The following is a 23,593-nucleotide window of genomic DNA, read 5'->3' on the forward strand; positions in this document are numbered from 1 at the left end:
CCCGCGGGCTCGGAGGCCCAGCACCGGCTCGCAGCGTCCCTTCCTTCGCTCCCCGCAGACGCCAGCAACTCAGGCCGCATCGTCTCCTTCGGCGGCAGCCTCCCGCCGCTCTTCCCCCTCAGATCGCCCCAGCAGGCACCGACAGCGCTCCAGTCAGCGGCGGTCGGCTAACAACCCCCCCGCCAGCCTCCCTCCAGCCCGGACGGACGGACGGAAGGCCGCGAGGCCCCGCCGCTCCCCGGGCCCGCCCACAGAGTCGCGCAGCCTGAGGCGACCGTGACGCGTTTTGGCGGCGGCCGTGAACGGTCGTCGCGGCGGACTACAGGCCCCAGCGGGCCGCGCGCGGGCCCGGCGGCCATGGCCGCGGTCGAGGCGGGAGGGCCTGTGCCCGACTACGAGGTGGCGGAGCTGTACACCCGCGGCTTCTGCGTGGGCGCTTTTGGGCACTGCTGGTGGCAGCAGCTGGGGCAGCCCGACCTCTCGCTGACGGCGGAGGAGGCGGCCGAGGCGGACGCGGCCGTAGCGGCGGAGCTAGGCTGCGCGGCGGAGACGGTGGCCGAGCTGCGAGCCGTGTGCAGGTGGCCGCGGGGCCGGCGGCGGGCGGGTGGGGCGGCCCACGGAGCCCCGCTGAGAGCCGGGGTTCCTTGCCGGGGCTACGCGGCGGCGTGCAGGCCAGGGCCCGCCCGACGCTGCTCAGCTCAAGGAAGGGCTGAAACCACCGGCTGTCTCCAGGCGGGGATTTGCGGCCCCAGTCCTAGCGAGAAGCTTTCGGCCTCGCTCGGTGCTGGTGCAGGGGAGGCCGTCCCGGGCCGGGGTTAGCAGGTGCTGTCGCTCAGACGCTGCAGCGGTTCCTCAAGAGAGGCGGGAAGTGCGCGAGCAAAACCACTTCAGAACAGTTTTTTCCGGTTCTGTGACATGTGGGGTTTTTAATCTCCCGGTTAGACACACAGTGGAGAAGGAAAGCGTCGTTTTTCTAGAGGGTAATACTCCACTGGTGGAAACTTTATGTTACTGCCTTGAATTCACAAACAGTTCAGCACTTAACAAGTTGCTTAAGTAAATACTTAGAAACGTGTTACTCGTTAGGTAAAACTTTAAGATACCTGAATGTGTGCATGGTTTTAGGAGGCCCCAGTTGCAAAATGAAAGGCATACCTTATATGAAGAAAAGGAGCCAGGCATCTGTTTGTGTTAACATCATTTAGATGAGTTATGGTAACTGGCTTGTCCGGGTCTTTAGCCTCTAATAACTGTTTCTGTCAGGGCTGGTGGCAAAGTCAAAGCTATGCAGGTGCTGCTTTGTGCGGGGGACAGTGCCGTTTGCCCAAGAAGCCTAGGTGGCTGGAAAGAAAAAAAATATTCTCTTGTTTTGCACTTGTAACTTCACTCATATTTGTGGACAAATTAATTTTAAACTACTGTTGAAAGAAGAGAACCATCTAGGGGTTGAAGTGGAATCCAACATGCTAAAGCTGGAAGGCTTTCAGGTCATGTGAATAGTGAGAATCAATCTCTCGTGTAGAAAAGGTCTGATTTCAAGCAGTAATTCCTGCAGAAGGCATCACAGTTGATGATTTGACTGTAGCTCATCAGTAAGGAAGACATGCTAGAGTTCTGTTTGTGCAAGTTCTGTCCTTCAGTTATTGTTTCCTCAAAGACACAGAAGTATTTACAAGCTATTTCAAATGCAAGATGGAGGTTTTTCACTTTCATGCACTGAATAGAATGAACATAGTCTTAGAAGTGATGCAGAAGGCATAATTTGGTAAATGTAGCTAGGATTGCACTATATATTGAGCTCTTCTTGATGGCTTTTCCTTCAGTGCCCTGCGTGCACGATGCCTATAAAAAGTGCAGAAGGTGTGTCATGGGCACGTCCTTCTAATGTTTTCACAGTTATACCCCAAATTATGGGGAAAACATGACAGCAAAAACAACATTAACAACATTATTTGAGATAAATTTATTAACTGGATAAGTTCATTTGATAATTATTGTTTGTTTAAATTATGATGGTACCTCAGAGGAAGGAGGAAGAGGAAGGTAGAAACATTTGTTGCTTTAGTAAAAGGCAAGGAACAGAGAATAGGAATAGGAGCCCAGGAGCATGGAATTCAATGTCTGAGCCAAAATATACCTGTGTGAGTGTTGTGTGTAATGGTGAAAGCTTAGTAAGCCATTCTGAACTCAAGACTTTTGGGGGCATTTTTAATCAGGAAGAAATCAACACTTTCTGAATTATGTCTTGCCTTGCCAACGGAAAAGAAATTTGCCAGGCATTCTTGCTGTCTTTAATGCTAGCTTAACTAAAACAATGCTTTACTTCTGCTGTCATAGTTCTGGCGACTAGGGTAATTTTTCACCATTACTAGGCTTAGTAAAAATAGAGGCTGATGTTAGTATTAAAACCAGTTCATGTGTTCTGTTGTGGCAGCAACTATGGGAATTATTCTGTAAGCTTTCCCAGGGCAGATGTAGTCTCTGACTGCCCCTATGACGTGGCTTATTCTTTGCAGTGATGTTGTTGCTTGAGTGTGTTTATTGCTATTTTCACTTGAATTCTAAGCAGATTTTCTATGCTTTATTTTTCCCCTTCATTCATTCTACTTTGTCTTCTGTTCTGCTTTCTTCAATCTATGACTGCTACATTTCATCTGCCATCTGTGTTTGCTGGTGTTACAGAGCAGTGCTGTCTGCTGCTGAGTGTACTGCAGAAAGTGGTGCTGTGTAGTGAAAAGATTTGGGAAAGAAAAAAAGGATGGGCAGTCTATGGGGGGGGAAAGACAGGTCATCTGGCAGCTGCTTATGGCTTTGCAGGAGAATGAAGATAAACCTGCACATCCTGGTGTGACCTTTCCCCTGTACAGGCTAGAAATCCCAATCCCTAATCTCCATGTGCTTTTGCTTTTAAATTAAATAGTCCCAGCCTCTTGAGTCTGTCCTTAACATTGGCCAACCTCAAATCACTACCTCTGATCACTTTCACTTGCCTGCTCTGAGCTGTCTGTATTCCCCCCTTGAGAAGAGATGAAAACACTGGAGTACACCAAGATCTATTCTATGGGGTATGGGGTCACATTTATTATTTGCATAAATACAGTTTTCTAAGTGCTGAAATGAACACATCCTGGATATAAACACAGATTTTTCTGATTGTGAACTACTTGCAAGGAAACTTCTGGCAAGTTAAGCAGGTTTTCTTTGGGTAGAAGAGAGACAGGAAGATGTGGATACTCTTCTTATATCTATTTTTAAAATAGTAATAGGTTAAGAGAATCTTTCATAGACTCAGGATGAACTTTTTCAGTATCCATATTTAAATCTTTTTTAGAGTATAGAGACATAGTGTACATTTAGGTATTCTTGATGATTTAGAGTCTTCTGATAAGGAGAAATAGTATAATGTTTAAATGATATTTAAGTCTCTGTTTATCTCAGTGTGTTGTGGCTGATTTTTTTCCCTTTTGTTTTCTTCCTATAATATGTTACTGCAGGCAGAATGCAAGAAAAAAATTCCATCTTCAATCACTTGAATTTGACTCTGTAAGAATGCTTTGCATACTGCTCAAGTTGTATGCAGACAGTCGTTATACAGATCACTTGGGTTTTCATCAGATTTTAAACAGATGTAAAATGGTGTCCTTAGCTAGGAGATTCCATCAGTAATTCTCTTAAATAACCAGTGTGTAGAGAGGGTAAAATTTTAAGTTTTGTTCAAATGCCTTAGTGGTCTGTGAACAAAGAAGTTTATTTTAGGATCATTATTGGTGTTTGAGTGATTGAAGTGCTTGAATGTTGGAGATGCTAAGTTATGTTATTCTGTTTTGCCTTCTGAGTGATTTGTTGCGTACATGTAGGGCAGGCTAAGTCTCAAATCAATGTGGATTTTAGGTAGGTCAAGGGAGGTGAGACTTACAGATACCTTATTCCACTTCAGCCCTAATTCACCTTCTTGTTATATTAGAAGGGGTAGTTGTAAATATCTCTAGGGACGTGTTATAAAGCTGCATTAAGCTAGTATTAGCGTCTTAACGTATTAGTATTTAGCGTCTTGTAGTATTAGTGTCTCAAAGGTGATGAAAGTACTGCCCTTAAAATATATGCACTATAAAGCGTAATATAAACATTGTATCTGCTTACTATGACAATTTCAGGCAACATACTGAAGCATCTTCTAATTTCTAAAACTGAGAAAGCTCGTTGTGCTGTCAGGATATTCTGAGAAAAGTAAAGTGATGGTGATTAAGGCTTCACTAATAGTCTGTTACCATGTCAAAATTGCCACAGACTTGCCTTTGGCCTTTTTATTTCTGGCTGCCGCAGATATCTTTCTAGGGGACATAAATTTCATATAATACTTTTCATGCTTTCTTCAAGTGAGATCTTCAACTATTGTTCCTCATCATTCTTCTACAGTTCACCTCAGTGTCCATTGAACAGTGTGGCCAGTGTTTTCCACTCTACCATAGCTGAGTGCACTGAGTGTATTTGTCTTGCATGCAGGGAATATTCTGTATGGGAACACAGTGGAATCCACTGCTTGTGGCTGTCAGGAGTGAGGTATGCCTGGTGCAAACTGTGTATTGCCTGCACTTTTGTCTGTAAGGTGCATGACACTCACTACTTACCTTAATTTCTGGAGGGATTAGCATATACTTTCCATTTATAAAGCCTGGTTTTCTGAGGACCATGGACCAAGTATTAGTGATGTGGTTCCACTGGCTGCACTAAAGTTACCCAGGAGGAGCTCCAGCATGGCCTGTGTAAAAGACCGTACAGCAAAGCTTTTCAAGGCTTCAGTGCATGTGATAGTTACATATGTCATGAATTATTAGACTGATTCAAAATACTGAAAAATTCGCTCTGTGTGTAGCATTCCTTTAGAAATTGAGGGTTTCTGATTTGCCAGGAATGAAAGATGGCAGTATCTGGGCTTGCAAGGGTCCACAGACCTTGTCAGGGATTCAGTGGTAGATTGTCTTCAAAATGTCAGGTTTCAAATGAGTTGGGGATTTTTCGTGAATGGAGTCACTGATCCATGTGCAGGAAGACGTAGATAAAGTCTGGTTGTGCTGGTGGGATGTCGATTCCACAGAAGGGTCAGTTGTGAGTTGCTTTACCTGTCAAGGGCTATACATTGCTTCATTAGGTGGGCTATTCATAATACTGATCTATGCTGAATGGAGAACAGCCCCATCTAAAAGAGTAATGCTTGCTCTGTGTTCTCCAAAGTGCTGTTCCTGTCCTTCATGTTAGTTAAATTACTATTTCTCAGCAGTGGTTCAGTCTGCACTTGATACAGGACTCAGTTGTCTCTGCCTCCACTTCCTCAAGCGGGAATCTAAGGATAAGGTTGATTCTGTTTCCAGGAGTTTGTAACTACTCGCTGTATAGTTTCTTCTAAAATGGTGCTTCTGAAGGAATCTCCTTTTCTCAGTAACTTAAAAAGAATGATTTTCTGTTTGCGATGAAATCTGTAAGGAAGGTTAAAACTCTGTACTGCTGGATGGTAAGAAACTAACTAAACAATAGTAAATTCAAATTATCTTCAATACAGAGTGACTTTATTGGGTCATCAGAACTAGGCCATCTACCCACAACTAAAATTTTGTTTCTGACTTTTGCTTATTGTCAGCTGATACCAGTTGATTCCAGACTTCTGTTTCTCGATTACTGTATATACCTATGCAGTTCCACTCTAACGGCTTATTCATTACTGCAGTGATAGTATTGCCTAGCTTAGTACTGTTAACATGGGGAACATTATAAGATTATAATGAAAAAGAATATAATCAAATCGTAAATTATATCAAGAATAAATGGTACACTCAAAGTTTTTTTCATGGATTTCACCAGTGGTTTGTCCCATAAAGAGATGGGTTTGCACAAAAGTTTCCTGGGATTCAAACTGCATGTTGACTTAGGCAGTGGTATAAGTTCTGCTTTTATATAGTCTGCAAACAGTAGAGAGGCAAAAGGGATCAAGTCTGATTCAAAGCAGGTGATATTTCTGTTTTAAATAATATTTTCTCAGATTATTTGTAAGTTGGATAAAATTCTTTTGTGATTAATACAAAATTATTACTGTCTTTGACTCAGCATTATTCTATATGTTTCTAAAAAGGTAATTGATACTATTATAGTATCTAATCTGAAGATTTCAGATGGATTGTTTGGTGTCTTTGTGAACTGGTGTGGGGGAACCTTATGTTATAAAACAGTGGCGGGGGAGCAGATATCATATCCCACAGGATTAATTTTTTGGTGGCATGTTTATGAGAAATTCCACCCTCATTTATGTTATGAAAACCTGGCATTTGTATTATCAGTTTAAATCATTGCTGCAGCCAAAAACAGTTCCATATTTCCTTCCCACATCCTGCAGTGATTTGCACTACAACAAAAAACTATGGTTAGCTATACTTTGGATTCTGTGCAAACACAAGAAGAGTGAGGGTGAAAAGCTTCTGAGGATGGAAAGAAGGGTACAAGGAAGAGTGGACCTGTCACTTCTGGCAGAAGTGTTGTCTTATTCCCATTGGAAGAAAAGTAGCATAAATGAATGTCTTAATACAGCAATGACAGCTTGTGTAAATATGGTGGCTTGCCCATGTTTGTACCTGGGGGGGATGTGTGTGTTAGCTTTACCATACAGGCTGAGTTTGATGATTCCTTTTGGTTGAATCTATTTTGCCATATATCGTCAGAAAATCAGACTAGGTGGATGAGATTTGAAAAAGTCAAGTGGCATTTTTAGTTTATAAAACGTGTTGGACACACATTTTTAATGAGGATTGTTAAACCTCTCTAGGTAGCTATGCTCCATTAGGCAGAATGCAAAATAAAGATAAAATTTACCCAATCTCTATGAAGACCAGATAGCGACTCCAGGACTCTTTGTCTTCTTTTTGTTTATCTTAACAACCATACTGCCTTTTTGCCCTGATTTAGGCTGTACAAGCTATATCTTGCTTATACACATTTTGCTGTCTTTGTTCCTTTTAATAGCAGCTTAACCGATTTTTGTTATGAAGAAAGAATGAAAAAATGTGTAACAGTTATTTTCTTTATTGTCCTAGCATTGATATGTTAATGCCTTCTGATAAAGAAGAGGACCCAGATGTTATTCCTGAAGATAGCAGTCTGCTAACTCTTCGGTATGTTGTTACCGTACACTCTGTGTACCCTGGTATGGGGTGGGCTGTAAAACACGCACAAAAGCATGGCTGGCTGCTTGTTCACTTTCCAGGTAATGGTGTACTTTCTGGAACAGTGTCCAGAAATACTCTAAAGGCAGAAACACCAGCTTATTCAAGCTTTCAGCTTGAATGTTACTTAGGAACTTTTTATTAAGATATACAAAATATGCCATCTTTCTTACTGGAAGAACTTAGGATTTCTGGACATAGGTACTTCTGAACAAGCACCTAAGTTTGGAGTGTTCTGGAGGCTTTTCCAAAGCCTTGTAAAATAAATGTGTAGCTTTTACCTCTAGTAACACACAGTCACATTGTAACAGCTAAAGTGTTAGTTGTAGCCAGATACCTCTTAGCTGAACCCACTCTTCACAGAATTCCTTGATACTACTGGCACATTTCAGAGGTTGAGCAATATATATTAAGTTTCTATCAGTTAGTGAACTTTGAACCTGTACTTGGCCAGTTCAGACCTTTGCTATACTTGAAGTTCAGTTTATGTAGTACTAATGTGAAGAAATGTGTTAAGGTTGTGATCGTTGTTAAGTCTGATTGCTACTGAAAACCTTCTGGAGGGTAAATAGACTTGCCCCAGGAGTTAAAAAGGAGTTGGTTAAATACATGAATTTTAGTAGATATTCTATGTATGATACCCTTTTTCTACAAATGGTACTGAAGTTTTTAAAGAAAAGTATCTATGTCATGGGGTTAAGAATATTTGTGGGTTTTTTTTTTTTGTTTTTGTTGCTTGAACATGAATTCAATTTCTCTGAAGTAGGAGGGATAGTTGAAACAGCTTCCTCAAAGGTAGCAAAGTGTTCTTTCTAGGAGAGCCTCTGCAGACAACATTTTGCTGTTTTTTCTCATAAGTGTAAAACTGCCCACAAACAATCAGTAGTTTGTGCAGAAGGGGAAAGAAAAACACAAGCTGGAATCCACAAGCTGGCCTGTGTACTACCAGGTTTTATGGGAGTCAGGAGGCAAGAGTATTTTAAGTTAATCTGTCATACTAAACCAGAAATCCTGCTCTTTGAAAGCTGTACTGTAGTAGCTTGTGTTGTTAGAAATATACCTAGAGATTCTGCGTGGAAGTAGTTAAATTAAATTTTATCCTGTGTTCCTGCCCCTCAGAATTAGAAAGAAGGCATTAGAGAGGAGAGAAGAAACAATAATTGTGGATCGGGCCTGCAGACAAGAAACTCTTGCCTATGAGATGGTAAGTTCCCTGTCATCTTGTAAGGATCTCAAGACGGTTCAGCACAGCCAAAATCCAACTTCTGTTTTGTTTTGTTTTGTTTTTCTCATCACTATGAATATCTGTACACTGTAAATGTTTGCAGATACAAGTTTGCAGGTAATGCTTAAGATTAAAGACATTTTATAGAAAGACAGGACAGGAACTCTGCTCTTACAGTCTGTTGGTACTGAATGTAGTAAGGAGGAATTCCATCTCATCACCACTGTATGACTGCTTTTGTTATCAAGACTACTGACCATCATGTGAACTTACCTTAGAGCTAGACAAAATGCATAATGGTTTTGCTCCTGGAGTCCTATGTTGGAATCTAAGCTTTAATATGTAAATGATTGTAATCTAGTTTCTGCAAGGCTGAAAGAGGAAGACAGTAGGAACATGGTGGCAGTAGGTTCCTAATTCTGAGCTTTGTAACCCAAGTTTCTCAGCCTTTCTGAGCTGTCAAGAACGAGAAGTGTAGTGATCAGCCCCTCAAAAGCCATCTTGCAATTCCTTTAACTATGCTTAGTATCTCTCTTTGTAAGATTTCTTCACAACCATTAAAGTCCTAAACCAGAAGACTTAAGTTCTTAAATTTTGCAATGCTGGAATCCATGGCTTGGACAACCAAACCATGAACTACTATAAAAATTAGAGATGGATGTGTACTGAGAAAGGAGCCTCACTTGTGACTATTAAACGTTTCTTCCCCTTGAGGTTTCCAGGTCTGTTGTGAGTGATCTTGTTTCAGCCTTCTAGAGGCCTAGGAACATGATGTATCAGCTGAAATGCGACAGCTGTGTTGGGCTCTTGGCCTGGGGCATATCTGAGAAAATATTTGCAACAGAAATCTTTATAAAGGGTTTCTGTTTCTGAAGAACCAAGCACATGACCAGTTACTGCATCCTTTAAGGAAGGTGTGTTTACTGGTTTATGTGTCAGAGCTGGTTGGCACCATAGTGTCCTAGAACAGGATAAGAGCAATGAGAAATGTGAGTTTGGAATGTGTTGCATGAAGAAGGGTAATGCAAGGCATAAAGCACAAGTATCTCTAAACTGAAGTCTCACAGCAGTATACGCTCCTGTTCTTAAATCTGAAGAACGCTTCGTGCTGGTGGGAAGTGTTTGTGCAGTCAGTATTCACTCTTGATTTGTTGAAAAAGGAGGAAACTGACTGCCACAGAAAAGTGGCCTCCCTCATTCTCACAGCTGGGCTACATCTTAAACACAAAGTAGGATGGAAATGTGGAAATGCTTTCACTTCTTTTCTAAAACATACTAGTGTGGCAAGGGCAGTGCTAAATTTTGGAGAAACTGAGACTTCCAGCTATGTCAGGCTTCCCTAATAAGAGGAAGCATTGCACTAATTTTTATTTTCATATACTTAATCCTATGGCTAGTTTCTAAGTTGGTTTTTCTCAAGTTGAGGGTTGCAATTCTCCCTTTAAATGTGGAAGCATTCAAAGAGCATTTCAAAGCATTAAGTGATGGAAGTTGGTAGCAGCTGGATTCCATGAGGGCAAAGTGGCAGCAGGTTTTAAATCCTTTATGCAGGGCCTCTCAGTAGCCAAGGAGTAGTCAGTTATCTCATAATTGCTGAAAGCACTTCAGCTTCTCCAGAGCTGAGGAATGAAAGAAAATGCTTGAAATCAGTAATTATAGCAGTTTCTCACCTTTCTGTCTTGGAGGAAGTAAGCTGTCATTCATTCAGAAGACTACAGTCAAAAATGAGTTACAGTTAGAACAGCATTTCTCAGACTTTTATCCAGGTGCTGTAATATATAAGTGGTTGCCAATATTATATGTATGGGTTTTTTTCCAGGAGTCACATGCAATTGGGAAGAGACCAGACGATCCAGTAGATCTAGTTGAGGAGGGAGAACTGCTTTTAACTCTGAACATCTTCTATCCTGTCATATTTCAGAAGGTTGGTACTAAATACTCTAGGTTGTATTCTGACACTTCTTCCCTATTCAGGTAATATTTTGCTTTCCCAAGCAGTTACAATCAGTGAATCCACTGAGGGAGCATGGTAAACCCTTCCACTGTGGTAATATCTTAAGGCTTTTCCAGAATCTGATTTTCATTCTGTTAGTGGTTTACAGAAGGAAAATTTTTACAATAATTACTCAGCAGTTAATTGATTTCACAGAAAGCTCAAAATCTGAAAGTAAATATGTGAAAACTGGAGTAATCTTTCTGGATTTGGAATAAGTGTGGTCAGACTTTTTATCTTTCCTGCACTTTGTGGTGGGGAATGTGACTTGAGTTTCTGAATAAAACTAATAAATGGCAGCCTTAGAGGCCGAGGCAGGCAGTATGCTGTTTAAAATCTTGTACAGAGAGGTGATGCACCACATGCTGCCGTTAATGACCTCAAGCTGCCAACTGAAGAGCAAGCAGTACTGACGCTAACAAGTGATTTTTTTTTTACTTGAAGCTTGTATGCTGTTTTCTTTGTAGCATAAAGATCACAAACCCTATCAGACAGTCCTTGTACTGGGCAGCCAGAAGCTCACCGAGCTGAGAGACTCTATTTCCTGTGTCAGTGACCTCCAGATAGGTGGTGAGTTCAGCAGTCAGCCAGATCAAGCACCAGAGCACATCAGCAAGGTAAAACCTTCTATGTGGAACCCTGTATCTGTGGGAGCTTTGAAAACATACAGGAGAGAGGGAGGCAGAGGTGATTGTTTTCTTTTTCTCCAGCACTAAATTCAGCTGCATTGGTTCTGCACTGGAAGTACATCTTCCTGGTGGCATTACCAAGCTGACCTGTTTTGTGCAATGTCAAGAAGAACATCATTAATGCTACTGCTGGGAAGTAGTAACATTGGCAGTGAGTTCTTGCATAGATGTATCCCTGTGGAGTGACTTTGGGCTGAATGTAGACCATGCCCCTCTGAACTTATATGCTTTAGTGTTTGCAACTGGGTGCTGATCAAAAGTAGGAATGAAGATTATTCCCCTCTCCTACAATTACCAGGCATTCTCTGGGGAAGTGCAAAAGGGGCCAACAAAGACCCTTTCTCTTGTACTGAGGAACCCAGAACTGAACACAGAGCTGCAGGTGTGGCCTCACCAGTGCTGAATAGAGGAGAAGGATCACCTCCCTCAACCTGCTGGCAATACTTTGTCTAATGCAGCACAGGATCCCATTTGCCTTCTTTGCTGCAAGAGCACACTGCTGACTTGTGGTCAACTTGGTGTCCACCAGGACCCCCGGGTCCTTTTCTGCCAAGCTGCTTTCTGGCTGAGGGGCCCCCAGCATATATTGGTGCATGGGGCTGTTCCTCCCCGTTTGCAGGGCCTTGCACTTTTCCTTGTTGAACTTCATGAAGTTCCTGTTGGCCCATTTCTCCAGCCTATCAAGGTGGTTCTGGGTGGCAGCATGATCATCTGGTATATTGGCTGCTCCTTCCAGTTTTCTGTCAGCAGCAAACTTGCTGTGGGTACACTCTACCTCATCATCTAAATCATTAATGAAGATGTTAAACAGAACTGAACTCTGTACTGACCCCAGAGTACTCCGCTAGTGACTGGCCTCCAACTAGGCTTTGTTCCACTGATTATCACTCTTGGGGCCCAGGTCCATCAATGTTATATATTAATAATATAGTATATTATCAATATAATATAAATCAAATAATATATGGTATACAATGTGAGAGAAACCAGAGGATGTTGTATATTTGTATACATAATGGTGAAAAGATGGCACATTCTTGTTTAAGGAGACTAAAAGACATCCCAAATACTAGCCTTTTCATTTCTGTAAAGTAAATGGAAGAGTCTTTCTACCACTATCTAGTAAAGCGCTAACTGATTAGTTCTGAGACCAGAGAGTTCTGAGACTCCTCCTGGGCATGCTGAAGAGTCATGTGAGGCTGTCATTGCCTCAACAGGGTTGACATTAGGCTTCCTCACATTGATAATTTTCCCAAAGTAAGTGTGTGCCACCATGCCTAGTCTCCCAGCAGGAGCTGCTAAAGAGTTTTGTGCATTCATTCCCTTTGTTTTCCTCAAGCATGATTGTGAATTTACAACTTGCATTGAAATATAGACTCAGGATGTGGTAAGTCTTCACAATAAAATTTGCATGTTGCTTCAGCAGACAGGTAATCACCCATCAGTGGGGTAGAATTTTCTTCCTTTCACTCTAGGAAGGAAGTGGCATCATGACCTGCCAGAAGTATGTTAGCTTTTCCAAATAGAGAAAATAACTTCTGACTAATATAAGGGTCTTAGAGACTGATTTAAATCAGAATGGTGCTCTAAGACTCTGCAGGAAAGAGGCTAAGTTAGCTGTTGATGCCAGCTTTTGCTTCTCTTGAAGTGCAGTTTGAGTACACAGGCTGAGTGAAAGGATCAAGTTGCTGCTGTCATTGGTTAGGTAAACAAGTGTAGCTTGTCAGCTGATACAGAGAGAAAGAGACTTTTTGGATTTTATTGGCATAAATAGGCCTAACTTCTCTTTCATTCCTGCTACTTTGGGGTTTTGTGATTTTATTTTTTGCTTTTTCTTCACTGGGCAATGATTAATGGGATGAAATTTAACAAGTCCAGATGCTGGATTCTGCATCTAGGATGGAGTAATGCTGGGCACAAGTCTAAAATGGGAGAGGAGCGGCTGGAGAGCAGCCCTGCAGAAAGGGATCTGGGGGTGCTGGTTGACATTAAGCTCAACATGAGCCAGCAGTGTGCCCTGGCAGCCAAGAGAGCAAACACCATCCTGGGGTGCATCAAACACAGTGTAACCAGCCAGTCAAAAGAGGGGATTATCCTGCTGTATACAGCGTTGGTGCCACCTCAACTGGAGTACTGCGTGCAGTGCTGGGCCCCACTGTTTAAGACAGATGTGAAGGTCCTTGAATGCACCAGAAGAGTGCCACAAAGCTGATGAAAGGGCTGGAAGGCATGTCCTGTGAGGAGTGGCTAAGGGCTTTGGGTTTGTCTAGTTTGGAGAAAAGGAGGCTGAGGGGTGACCTCATTGCTCTGTGCAGCTTCCTGAGGAGGGGAAGTGGAGAGGGAGATGCCGAGCTCTTCTCCCTGGTACCCAGTGCTAGGACGCCTGGGAATAGTTATGGTTCAAAGCTGTGCCTGAGGAGGTTCAGACTGGACGTTAGGAAGCATTTCTTTACTGAGAGGGTGGTCAAACCCTGGAACAGGCTTCCTAGAGAGGTGATCAATGCCCCAAGCCTGTCAGTGTTTAAGAGACATTTTGACAATGCCATTAATAATGTGCTTTAACTTTTGGTCAGCCCTGAATTGGTCAGGCAGTTGGACTAGGTGATCATCGTAGATCCGCTCCAACTGAAATATTCTGTTCTATTCTGTGTGTTTTTTGGTTTGGTTTGGTTTTTTTTGTAAACAGACACTTTAATCAAGCCAACATCAGTGGGATGTTAGGTGAACTGGGCAGTATTGAGGTATTTTATTCCATAGATACGGAAACATTTAACAAGGATCTTGGATCTTTTAAGTATAATTCAGAGTCTGGGAGAAAGGAATGTCTAGGTCATACCTCTGGCCAGAATTAATTAGGAAAGACCTGACTCAAATTCCCAAGTTTATTAACAGTGGCTTCCTTGGCCTTCTGCTCACTATGACAAACAGTTGTTTTCTAAAGTTTGGAGCAGCTTTAAAGGACTGTCTAATTAAGAACTGCTGTGACCCACAAAAGTTGGTAAGGAGTTGCCAGAGCATGGCAGTACTTGCACTTTGTGGGAGGGAGGGTGACAATAACAGAGCTAAAAAAAGTTGTGCTTAAGTGCTGTGCGTTTGTGCAGGTCATCTCTAGTCATGAGTCCCATCTCTGGCCCCAGTGTCGGCATTTCCTGTCTTTTGACACCTTAGAATTAATAGCTCAAAGAGACTTCCAGGCACAAATAAGCATTCATTTTCTGTTAATAAAGACACATAAGACTGGTCTGGGGATCCAGAGGGCCTACTTGTCCACTGTTTTCTCACTTGATTCTTACTTAGTCTGCTTATGCCTGTGTACCCAGCCTGTAAAATAATTCATTTCACTTTTGTCTTCTGCTCTTTCTCTTCCTTTTCTTTTCCACTGCAAGCTCTTGCAGGTTATAGGCTGCCTCTGGACAGACATGTAAAAATTTTGTCAGGATTCTGTGACTTAATGAGCAGTGAGCAACTCCCAAGTTACAGAATTCGAGTGAGGCGGTCACCATGTTAATCATGGAAAGAAACCAAGCTCCTTGAAGTTACCTTCCCCAGCCATTATCTGTCTGACGTGCCTGCACACACATCTATTGATGAATAAATATAACCTTTGCTTACCTGGGAGCTGGCACACAGCGTAATTGGAGATGTAAAGGTTGGGACCACTTCACTGTGATAAAACTGTATGTTGACATATATTGGAGACACATTTTATTAAAATGCTCTTAAGGCCCATGAGTGAAGGATTCATTGCAGTTTTCTATATACTTGAAGAAAATACAGGATTTAAATAGTCTTTGTGCAATACCTCAATGCCAGTGTATAATTGCAGATAAAGTTTTTTTGCTGAAAGGTTATGAAACATTGCTTTTCTTCAAAGTGCAGTTGAAAATACAGAAAAAGATTGTAGCCTGTACCTTACAGGTCAATTATCTGTGTATACATGTATCTTAGCATCACTTGTATGTGTTGTAGCAGCGCACAGTTGCATATACAGCATATGCAGAATGGCTTTCTGAATAGCAGTCAGGACAGACGTGTTCCACTGTGAAGTGGTTTGAGAGGGTTTAGTCTGTGTCCTTCAACCTCTCCTCATTTCCAGTAATGAATGCTGTGCAAGGTAGCTGACACGTTTTCCCTAGCCCAGGATGGACCTGCATGTTAGATGTATTGCTCTTGCAACAGAGGTGATTTTTTTTTTTTTTGTGATTATTTTCCTTCAGCAAAATGTGATAAAGTACCTGAACAATACGGTTCCCTGCCTGCTGTGGGTTTTCATTCTGAGGCATCTCTATGCTTAAAGGTCCACTGCAGAAGGCTGTCTCCTGCTTCTTGTCACTATTTCTGTACATGTGTTGTGATCAGTTTGATAATACACACTGCTATCTGGCATCAATCTTTAAGGAGTTATAGCACAAATGAAAACAACACCCTCTTATATGTCAGAAAGAACTTGGAAGAGCACAATTTAAAGTTAAAAAAAGTTATATGGATTAAAAAACCCACAATCTTTCCTGGTCATCTTCTCCCTGCTCAAGTTATTTGTTTACGTAAAGGCTGTTTTCACAGCAGTGACAGAAGATGGAAATTATGGGAAGCAGATGTATGACTTAATTAAGCAATTATGCCTTTCTTAGATGTCAAATGACATTTGCATCTAAATAAAAAGTTTGTATGTTTTTTTCCCCTCTTAATTTTGGCTGTATAAATATATTGTGTAAATCTGTTCCATTTCTTTCTCCTATTAAGTAGCTGTTTTTAAGTTGCAAAACCACACACAACATTTTGTATAGAATCATAGAATATCTCAAGTTGGAAGGGGCCCATAAAGATCATTGAATCCAACTCCCTACTCCTTGCAGGACTACCTAAAACTAAACCGTATGACTAAATGCATCATCCAGATGCTCCTTGAACTCTGACAGGCTTGATGCCATGACCAGTTCCTGGGGGAGCCTGTTCCAGTGACTGACCACCCTCTTAGTGAAGAACCTATTCCCAATGTCCAATCTGAACTTCCCCTGACACAGCTTCGTTCTGTTTCCACACGTCCTGTTGCTGGTCACCAAAGAGATGAGATCAGCATCTCCTCTTCTGCCCACCTTGAGGGAGGTGTAGATGGCGATGAGGTCACCCCTCAGCCTTCGCTTCTCCAAGTTTAACAAACCAAGTGACCTCAGCTGCTCTTTGTAAGTCCTCAAGTCCTCCTTAGGCCTCAAGGCCTTTCACCACCTTGGTAGCCGTCCTCTGCACACACGCTAGTAGTTTGATGTCCTTCTTATGCTGAGGCACCCAGAACTGCAGCAGATGGGGCTGCACCAGTGTAGTGTAGAGTGGGAAAATCATCTCGCTCGACCAGCTAGTGATGCTGTGCTTGATGCAGCCCAGGACACGGTTGGTCCTTTTGGCTGCCAGGGCGCACTGTTTGCTCATGTCATTGTTATATCAAGTCACTGGCATTGACTTGCCATCAACCCAAACCCCCAGATCTCTGTTCACACGGCTGGTCTGCAGCCTGTTGTCCCTCAGTTTCTAAAAATACAGTATGTCTCTAATTTTTAGCTTTAGGAGAGAACAGGTCTGTGAATGATGTTGTGTAAGCAGTCTGGATGGATAAACAGAATGATACTTGATTGTGCTATTTCAACAAGATGTTTTCCTGTTCTTATTTATTTTGTTCCTTCTCAAGGAGATCCTTGCAGCTGGAGTCTGCTTTTTTTATGGATGGATATTATTTTACCTAAGTAGTTCTGTAGTCCTGCTGCAGAATTTGATAGAGAAGACTGGTACAAATGGCCTGTCTGCATGTGACAAACTTTGTAATTAAGGGGGAATTTTGAAGGATGCTAGATTTTGTACTGACCCGCCGGAAGTGAGGTGATTGAACCTTCTAGAACTGCATGTCTGTCTTGTTTATACAGATGTGATCAGGGACTGCTCCCATGTGGTTGTTGTGCGTGCACATGTGCAGGGGACAGGACTGCAATAATTCTGTGTCATTTCAGCAAAAAGTATTTTGTGGTGTGGTTTGTCCTGATCAGGTGTCCTGGGTCTGGCTGGGATGGAGTTAACTTTCCTCACAGCAGCCCATGTAGTGTGGTGCTTTGCATTTTTGGCTAGGCAGGGTTGATAACACAGCAGTGTTTTGGTTGTTGCTGAGCAGTGCTGGCACAGCCTCAAAGCTGTCTCTGCAGGTCTCCCCCAAGGCCAGTGGGCTGGGGATGGGCAAGAGGCTGGGTGGGGACACAGCTGGGACAGCTGACCCAAACTGGCCAAAGGGATATGCCATGCCATATGACGTTGCGCTCAGCAATAAGAACTGGAGGAAAGGAGAAGAGGGGCCATTCGTGGTTAAGGCATTTGTCTTCCAAAGCAACCACTATGCGTGCTGATGCCCTGCTTCCCCAGAAGTGGTTGGACATCGCCTGCTCATGGGAAGTAGAGAATGAATCTCTTTTTGCTTTGTTTCTGCGTGCGGCCTTTGCTTTTCTCACTAAACTGCCTTTATCTCAACCCATGAGCTTACCCTTTCCCTTGTCCTGTTGAGGAGAGGGAGTGAGAGAGCAGCTGGCTGGAGGGGGTCTGGCAGCTAGCCAAGGTCAACCCACTGCATCTTGCTATTTTTTTAAAATATTATTAGTCTTTTTTTAGGCCAGTACTGTGCAGTTACTTTATTTGCGCAATGAATCTTGTGATCTTGTTCTCGTTCTGTGTTTTTGTAGAAATCCGTAACTGCTATGCTAGGGATAGAAATAAGAGAAGAGCACTAAAGTAATCTGTAATGGCTTAAGAATAATATCGGCAGAGCAACTGCATAGCTGGCAATCACATAAGCCTTGTTGTCACATCAGCATATAAAACCAGTGCAAAGCTTTTCTTAGAAACGTGTATAATGAGGTCTCTTAATATAATTTAGATACCTAAAGTGCATGTTTTTTGACATGTTCTTGTTTAAGGTGTTTAATATCCCACAACACTCATGCAGACTTGTATCTCTTTCTCTCTCTCTCAGGATCTCTACAAATCTGCTTTCTTTTATTTTGAAGGCATCTTTTATAATGACAAAAGATACCCAGAGTGCAGAGATCTGAGCAGGTACAGTATTTGTACATGTTGACTAAGCTAAAATTTAAGGGACAGGAAATTTATTTCATTTTGTTTGTGATTTATGGTGAAGACTGGAATGTCTACTGTATGAAGCTAGAATGGGCTTTTCATACTACCTTTTCATGTTGAATTGATTTTTACATAGAAGTTTAACTTTACTTGCTCTACTTACTCCTTGCACTCATTTCCCTTCTGAAAAGGGAATGAATAGATTTTTTTCCCCCGCAAATCCTGTTTCGCACTGTTGGGATAGGATTGCTGTGGAAAGTGCCAGGTGCCAGTCTGTACTGGCTTTTCAAGTGCCCTCCCTACTTGCGATGACCACCAAATGACTTGCCTGTGAGGAAGAAGGTGGGTCAGAAAGACAACAAGCTCAGGTGTGTGGAAGTCAGTTGTTCTGCTCAGTCTTGAAAATATGCTGAATGCCTTCATGGTAAAGTCAACTAGGGGACTGTGTGACTGTTAGGAAAGAAATCTGAGATGTCATTGCCAAGAGTCTCAGATATCTCTTGTTTGGAACTATAGCTCACATTGGTTGAGCAAAGTCATATCCATTAACTATACATAGTAGTTTATATTAAGGAAGTATGGGCTTGAAGTATGACATACTAGTGAGATTTAGGAGATCAAGATGTTAAAATGGACAGCATGGAAGAGCTCTGAGTTTGGACTCTGTTCTTGTTATGCCAGACTTGGTGTGTGACTTCAGAGAAATCAATTTTTTTGCTCCTTGTATTTCTGTCTGTGAGCAACAATGATCTTCATGGAAGGGCTTGTGATAACCTACGTGGTTTGTAGAAATGAAATGCCTTCTATGTAGGAGTGTGCTGAAAAGCTAAGAAATAATTACAGTGGTGGCCAGTGCCCTTCCAGTGCTAAATTTTGGAAACATAACTGTGCAGTTGTCAGTGTGGTGTTTCTCCTTGGTGCAACCTCCCCCCCCCCAAAAAAAAAAACAAACCAGCTTTTTAATACTTTAAAACAAAGTTATTGACCAAGGGACCAAAAATGAGCTGGTGGTAACCTGAATTGTCAGAATACTTGACAAGTGGTGTGCTGCAAACAACCTGACCTGAGTGGGTGCCATCAGGAGCATACACTCTGACTAGAATTCCTCGGGAAGCTGCCTGGTGGGGATTAAAGGCAGATGTTCCACAAGAACTGTGGGGTTGTGATATTGCTGTGAAATTACCTTAAGTTATTACAAAATATTGTGAGCTGTTTTGATTTCCATCTTTTTAACTGTGTCCCAGTGAAGAGTTTTGCATATCCCCCAAGGCCTTCCTTTTGTGTGCGTTCACAGTTTATAGCATGGCTATGCTGATGACCTTTCTCTTTCCAGAACAATAATTGAGTGGTCAGAATCTCATGACAGAGGCTATGGAAATCTTCAGTCTGTTAAAATGGAGGACTACACATTTAATGATTTGTCCCTCAAAATTGGCTTTCCGTACCTTTTCTGTCACCAAGGGAACTGTGAACACATCATTATCATCACAGATATAAGGTAAGTTACTGCTCTTTGGCAGTCCTTAGGCAGTTGAAAGCAAGCCTTCAGTGGACAAACTTCAGACATTAAATTTGTTAGACTAACTTTGAGATTATTCTGCTGCCTTCTGCGGGGCTTATTTAAGATTTTATTCCATATACATGTGAATACCTCTGCAAGGAAGAAAGCAATCTCCCTTAGATTTTTTTTAATAATTTGTCTGCATAAAAAGACTGCTTTCTAACCAGTATGGCATGACAGTGGTATGGGAAGAATGGCATCCACAGTGAAAAGCCCTTTCTATGCAGAGCCAATGTGTGGCAGATTTGCATACTGATTCATACGTATATTTTGCACCAGGGAGCAGAATGCTGTTAATGACTCTGGCTGGAGTCAACTTGACTTGTTAGTTTAAACTTGGTGCTAAGGGGCAGGAATGAAAAGGGAACAGAGGAGTGGAAATAGTGGGCTGAGGTGGGTAGGCAAGGGAGAGGAGGAGGAGGTGATAGCGGCTGTGAGGTGGCAACCACATCAACAGTAGAACTCTTGTGTACACTCTGTTCAGTGCACAGCGGGTGGAGGGAGCACTCCTCTCATTGTCTGTAGTGGGTGACAGATCAGTTCCCAGAAGCCTGATATACCTAAGCATTGTTAATAAATGGCGCCTCCTAAGAGGAACACGACCCAAAGAAAGTCATAGAAGTTGCAAGTAGATGATCTCAGGATTATGAGCCTTTAAACATTCACCTGGTGATGTTTTTGCCTGTTAGTCTATGTAGGAGATAAAAGCTTTGACTAGACCATCTAAAGTAGGTGGTCTGAAGACTTTTGAGTTACTACACAAACTGCATTTACTCCCAACCATAAAATCCACAGATGGTGCAACTAGCAGTCTATCTCCAGGTCTTCATCTGTGTTAAGAATTGCTAAGCAGAAGTCTAGTCATAGTTTACACAGGAATTTAAATCATGCCTTATCTTCAATGTCCATGCTTACGTTCAGATAAATTCCAATGGGGCTGAGTCTTTATTTTAAATATTTATTTATTTCCCTCAAGGATCATTCATCATGATGACTGCCTGGACCGGAACCTCTATCCCTTGCTTATCAAGAAACACTGGTTATGTACCAGAAAATGCTTTGTGTGCAAAATGTATACAGCCAGGTACACTACATTCTTGATCCTTCTAAGTTGTCGTCTTAAATAAGTCTTTCTAGGTGCTACTACTAACTTAAAAAAATAAGTAAATGAGAGCTCTGTATATATTTGATAAGATGCGTGAATAATCTTCACACAAGTATTCTGAAGTCTTCAGGCAGTTGTCCTCTCTCTACCCAGGAAAAGGCCTCTTGCAGGTAGCGTTCATTTGGAGATGATGATCAGGATGATCAAAAGAACTAAAATGATGAAGAGGTTAATTATTTGGCTCAGGTTCTTTTGCATACATAGAGTTCGGATTTTGATCAATTACATTTGAAAATCTTACTTGTGGGAGAAAATGCTGCATTTTTCCCATATGACAAGACATGTGATTCAAATTAGTTTGATAGAAGTTGTACAGAGCTTTCATTAAATCTAGCATCTAAGTAGAGGGAACTATGGATCTGTCCAACTTTAATATAATAAAATCTAGAGATTTTTAAAAGGCATGTAGCTTTCCCCACAGGTAAAGTCCTAACCTCTACCTGAAAACTCTGTGCTGTGCAACTGTACTGGAAGGAATTTTTTGTGATGCACAGATTTTCTGCAGTTAAGAGTGCAAAATGTGAATTCAGTTCTCTTTATACATTTTAGTGCTGTTGACTTAGACATGAGAAAGCCTTTCAATAGACACTAGAAATTTCCTGAAGGAGTTCTACGGACTAGGCTAGGCTCCCTGATTTTGTAGGTCTGAACAATTTATTTACAAAACCACCCCCTGCCCTTTTTTTCCCCTAGGGCAGCTTACACTCTAAGCCTCAGTTTGACACAGCAGCTGTGTCCTTGTTATCTTGCTTGTTTGGCCTTAGACTTCCCTGGAGTCAGGCAAAGAGCCAATTCCCCTTGTGATGGGAGCCCATCCTAGTGTTCCCAGCAGAGACTCTGGGATGCCTTCACAAGTGGCTGTAATCTGTGAGGCATTTGGCCATAAGGGGAGGTGGAGCCAAAGGGTCAATATGGGGGAAAGATGGGATGGAGAGAGCATTACCAGAGGTGATGTAAATGCATTAAATTAAAACCAGGATTGAGCACTAAGCTTAAGTGGGGAGATGCTAAACCATGGATAGCAGAGCTGCTTTGGCTGGCTGTCCTGTATGTTCTAATCTGTGCAGATAGCATCTTTAATCACTTGAGGCCTTGAGCTGTCATGGTCTGTGAGTGCTATCATAAATTAATTGCTCAGTGACACAGCAGGCCCTCCTTGTACTAGCAGCTGTGTTCATGTTAAGTTCAGTGATTGCTGGAGCATGCAGCAATCCTCTCTTTGTCTTGTCTGCATCATCCAGACCCTTCTTTTAGACTTATAAATGGATTTGGTTATTACTCAGAGTGGGTCAGTCATGTGTCTGCTCTATATCACAGTTTCTTACCTTAAGGAAAAATGGATTTATCTTTTATGACTTAAATGACCATAAGGTGGACAGAAGATTCCTGGGGTTTGGAGTGGGGGTTTTTTGTTATGCACTGTACCAGATACACAGGTTTGAGGAGTTCCTTGGGAAATGCAGTGGTAACAATGTAATACAGCGGCTGGGATTGACACTGAATGGATGTGGAGTTTGGAAAAGAGTTGTATGCCTGGGGTGGGAAATATGCAATACATGTAGTACTTGGTCGATATAACATTATTACTGATGTTTGTGGCTGCCATCCCCAACTCTGAGTAAAATGTTGATATGTTTGTCACAAATGTGTTGGACTCACATGGAAAACATTTGTATTTTGTAACCTGCAGGTGGGTAACCAACAAAGACAGTCTGGCACCAGAGGATCCTTGTTTCTTCTGTGATGTTTGTTTTCGGATGCTCCATTACGATGAGGAAGGCAATAAACTGGGGGAGTTTCTTGCATATCCCTATGTCGATCCTGGAATTTTCAACTGAAACTGACATGAGTCAGAATGAATTCAGTGAACTACATTGATCAATCTGTGCTCTGGCTGGTAAAACCACTAGACAGCTTGAGTTTTGAGCGTACTGCTGAGTTTGGGTTAGGCTTTTAATTTTCTGCCCTGAGGTGGAAGGAGCCCTTTGCACTTGAAGTCTTTCTGGTGTGCTTTTCTGAGTAAATAAGTATGATTTTAAAAGATAAGTTAGCATGGAAAAACATGCTCAGACATCTACTTTATTTTAATTGGTTACGTTTTTAATACACTTAGACAACAACACGCTAGTTTGGAGACTATGGTCTCTAAAGGCATGGATCTTTAAAGAGAGAATACCTTGCAAAAGCAGCCATGAAGTTCTGTGCATCCAAGGCTCTGCTAACTTAAAAGGATGAGAACCTGATCTTCAGGCATCTTACCTTGAAAACTCTGGCAGTTGTCATCTCTGAAAATTAGCAGATAGCACCGAATTTGTGGGGAGGAGAATGCTTTCTGAGAGAGAAGCTCAGAGTGCTGGTTGACTTCTAAGGTCTTTCCTGCAAATCAGGGTGCTTGCATCTGTAAGCTACTGCTGTCCTTGCGTTCTGACTGTGAGGACTGATTCCATGGAGTATTCTGCATTTCACCAATTACTGAGTTGTAGCCTGCCTTTCAAATAACTTTGTTAACTGTTTACAGTGCGTGCTATTTTAACTGGTTCTAAAGTAGTGTTCATTGTACACTTCTTTTTTTTTTAGTATCATTCTGTTATTGTAAGTATTGTTGGTTTTTATTAAAACATGACCAATTTGTACTTGCCAGT

The 23,593-nt window shown here is 42.0% G+C and overlaps 1 protein-coding gene across 2 annotated transcripts; it reads left to right on the forward strand.

Moving 5' to 3' along the window:
* Positions 1-320: 320 nt before the first annotated feature.
* SNAPC3 (small nuclear RNA activating complex polypeptide 3) lies at positions 321-23,591 on the forward strand. Of its 2 annotated transcripts, XM_054810142.1 has the most exons (9): positions 321-578; positions 7,080-7,157; positions 8,328-8,412; positions 10,253-10,357; positions 10,894-11,043; positions 18,122-18,204; positions 19,559-19,723; positions 20,763-20,870; positions 22,642-23,591. In XM_054810142.1, exons 1-9 carry the CDS (start codon positions 358-360, stop codon positions 22,787-22,789), a joined length of 1,143 nt encoding a protein of 380 aa, XP_054666117.1. In that variant the 5' UTR covers positions 321-357; the 3' UTR covers positions 22,790-23,591. The 2 variants fall into 2 exon arrangements, with proteins under 2 accessions (XP_054666117.1, XP_054666118.1); XM_054810143.1 differs by lacking the exon at positions 10,894-11,043.
* Positions 23,592-23,593: the final 2 nt, after the last annotated feature.

Source organism: Grus americana, chromosome Z (genome assembly GCF_028858705.1).
Source record: "Grus americana isolate bGruAme1 chromosome Z, bGruAme1.mat, whole genome shotgun sequence".
NCBI classification, from domain to species: Eukaryota; Metazoa; Chordata; class Aves; order Gruiformes; family Gruidae; genus Grus; species Grus americana.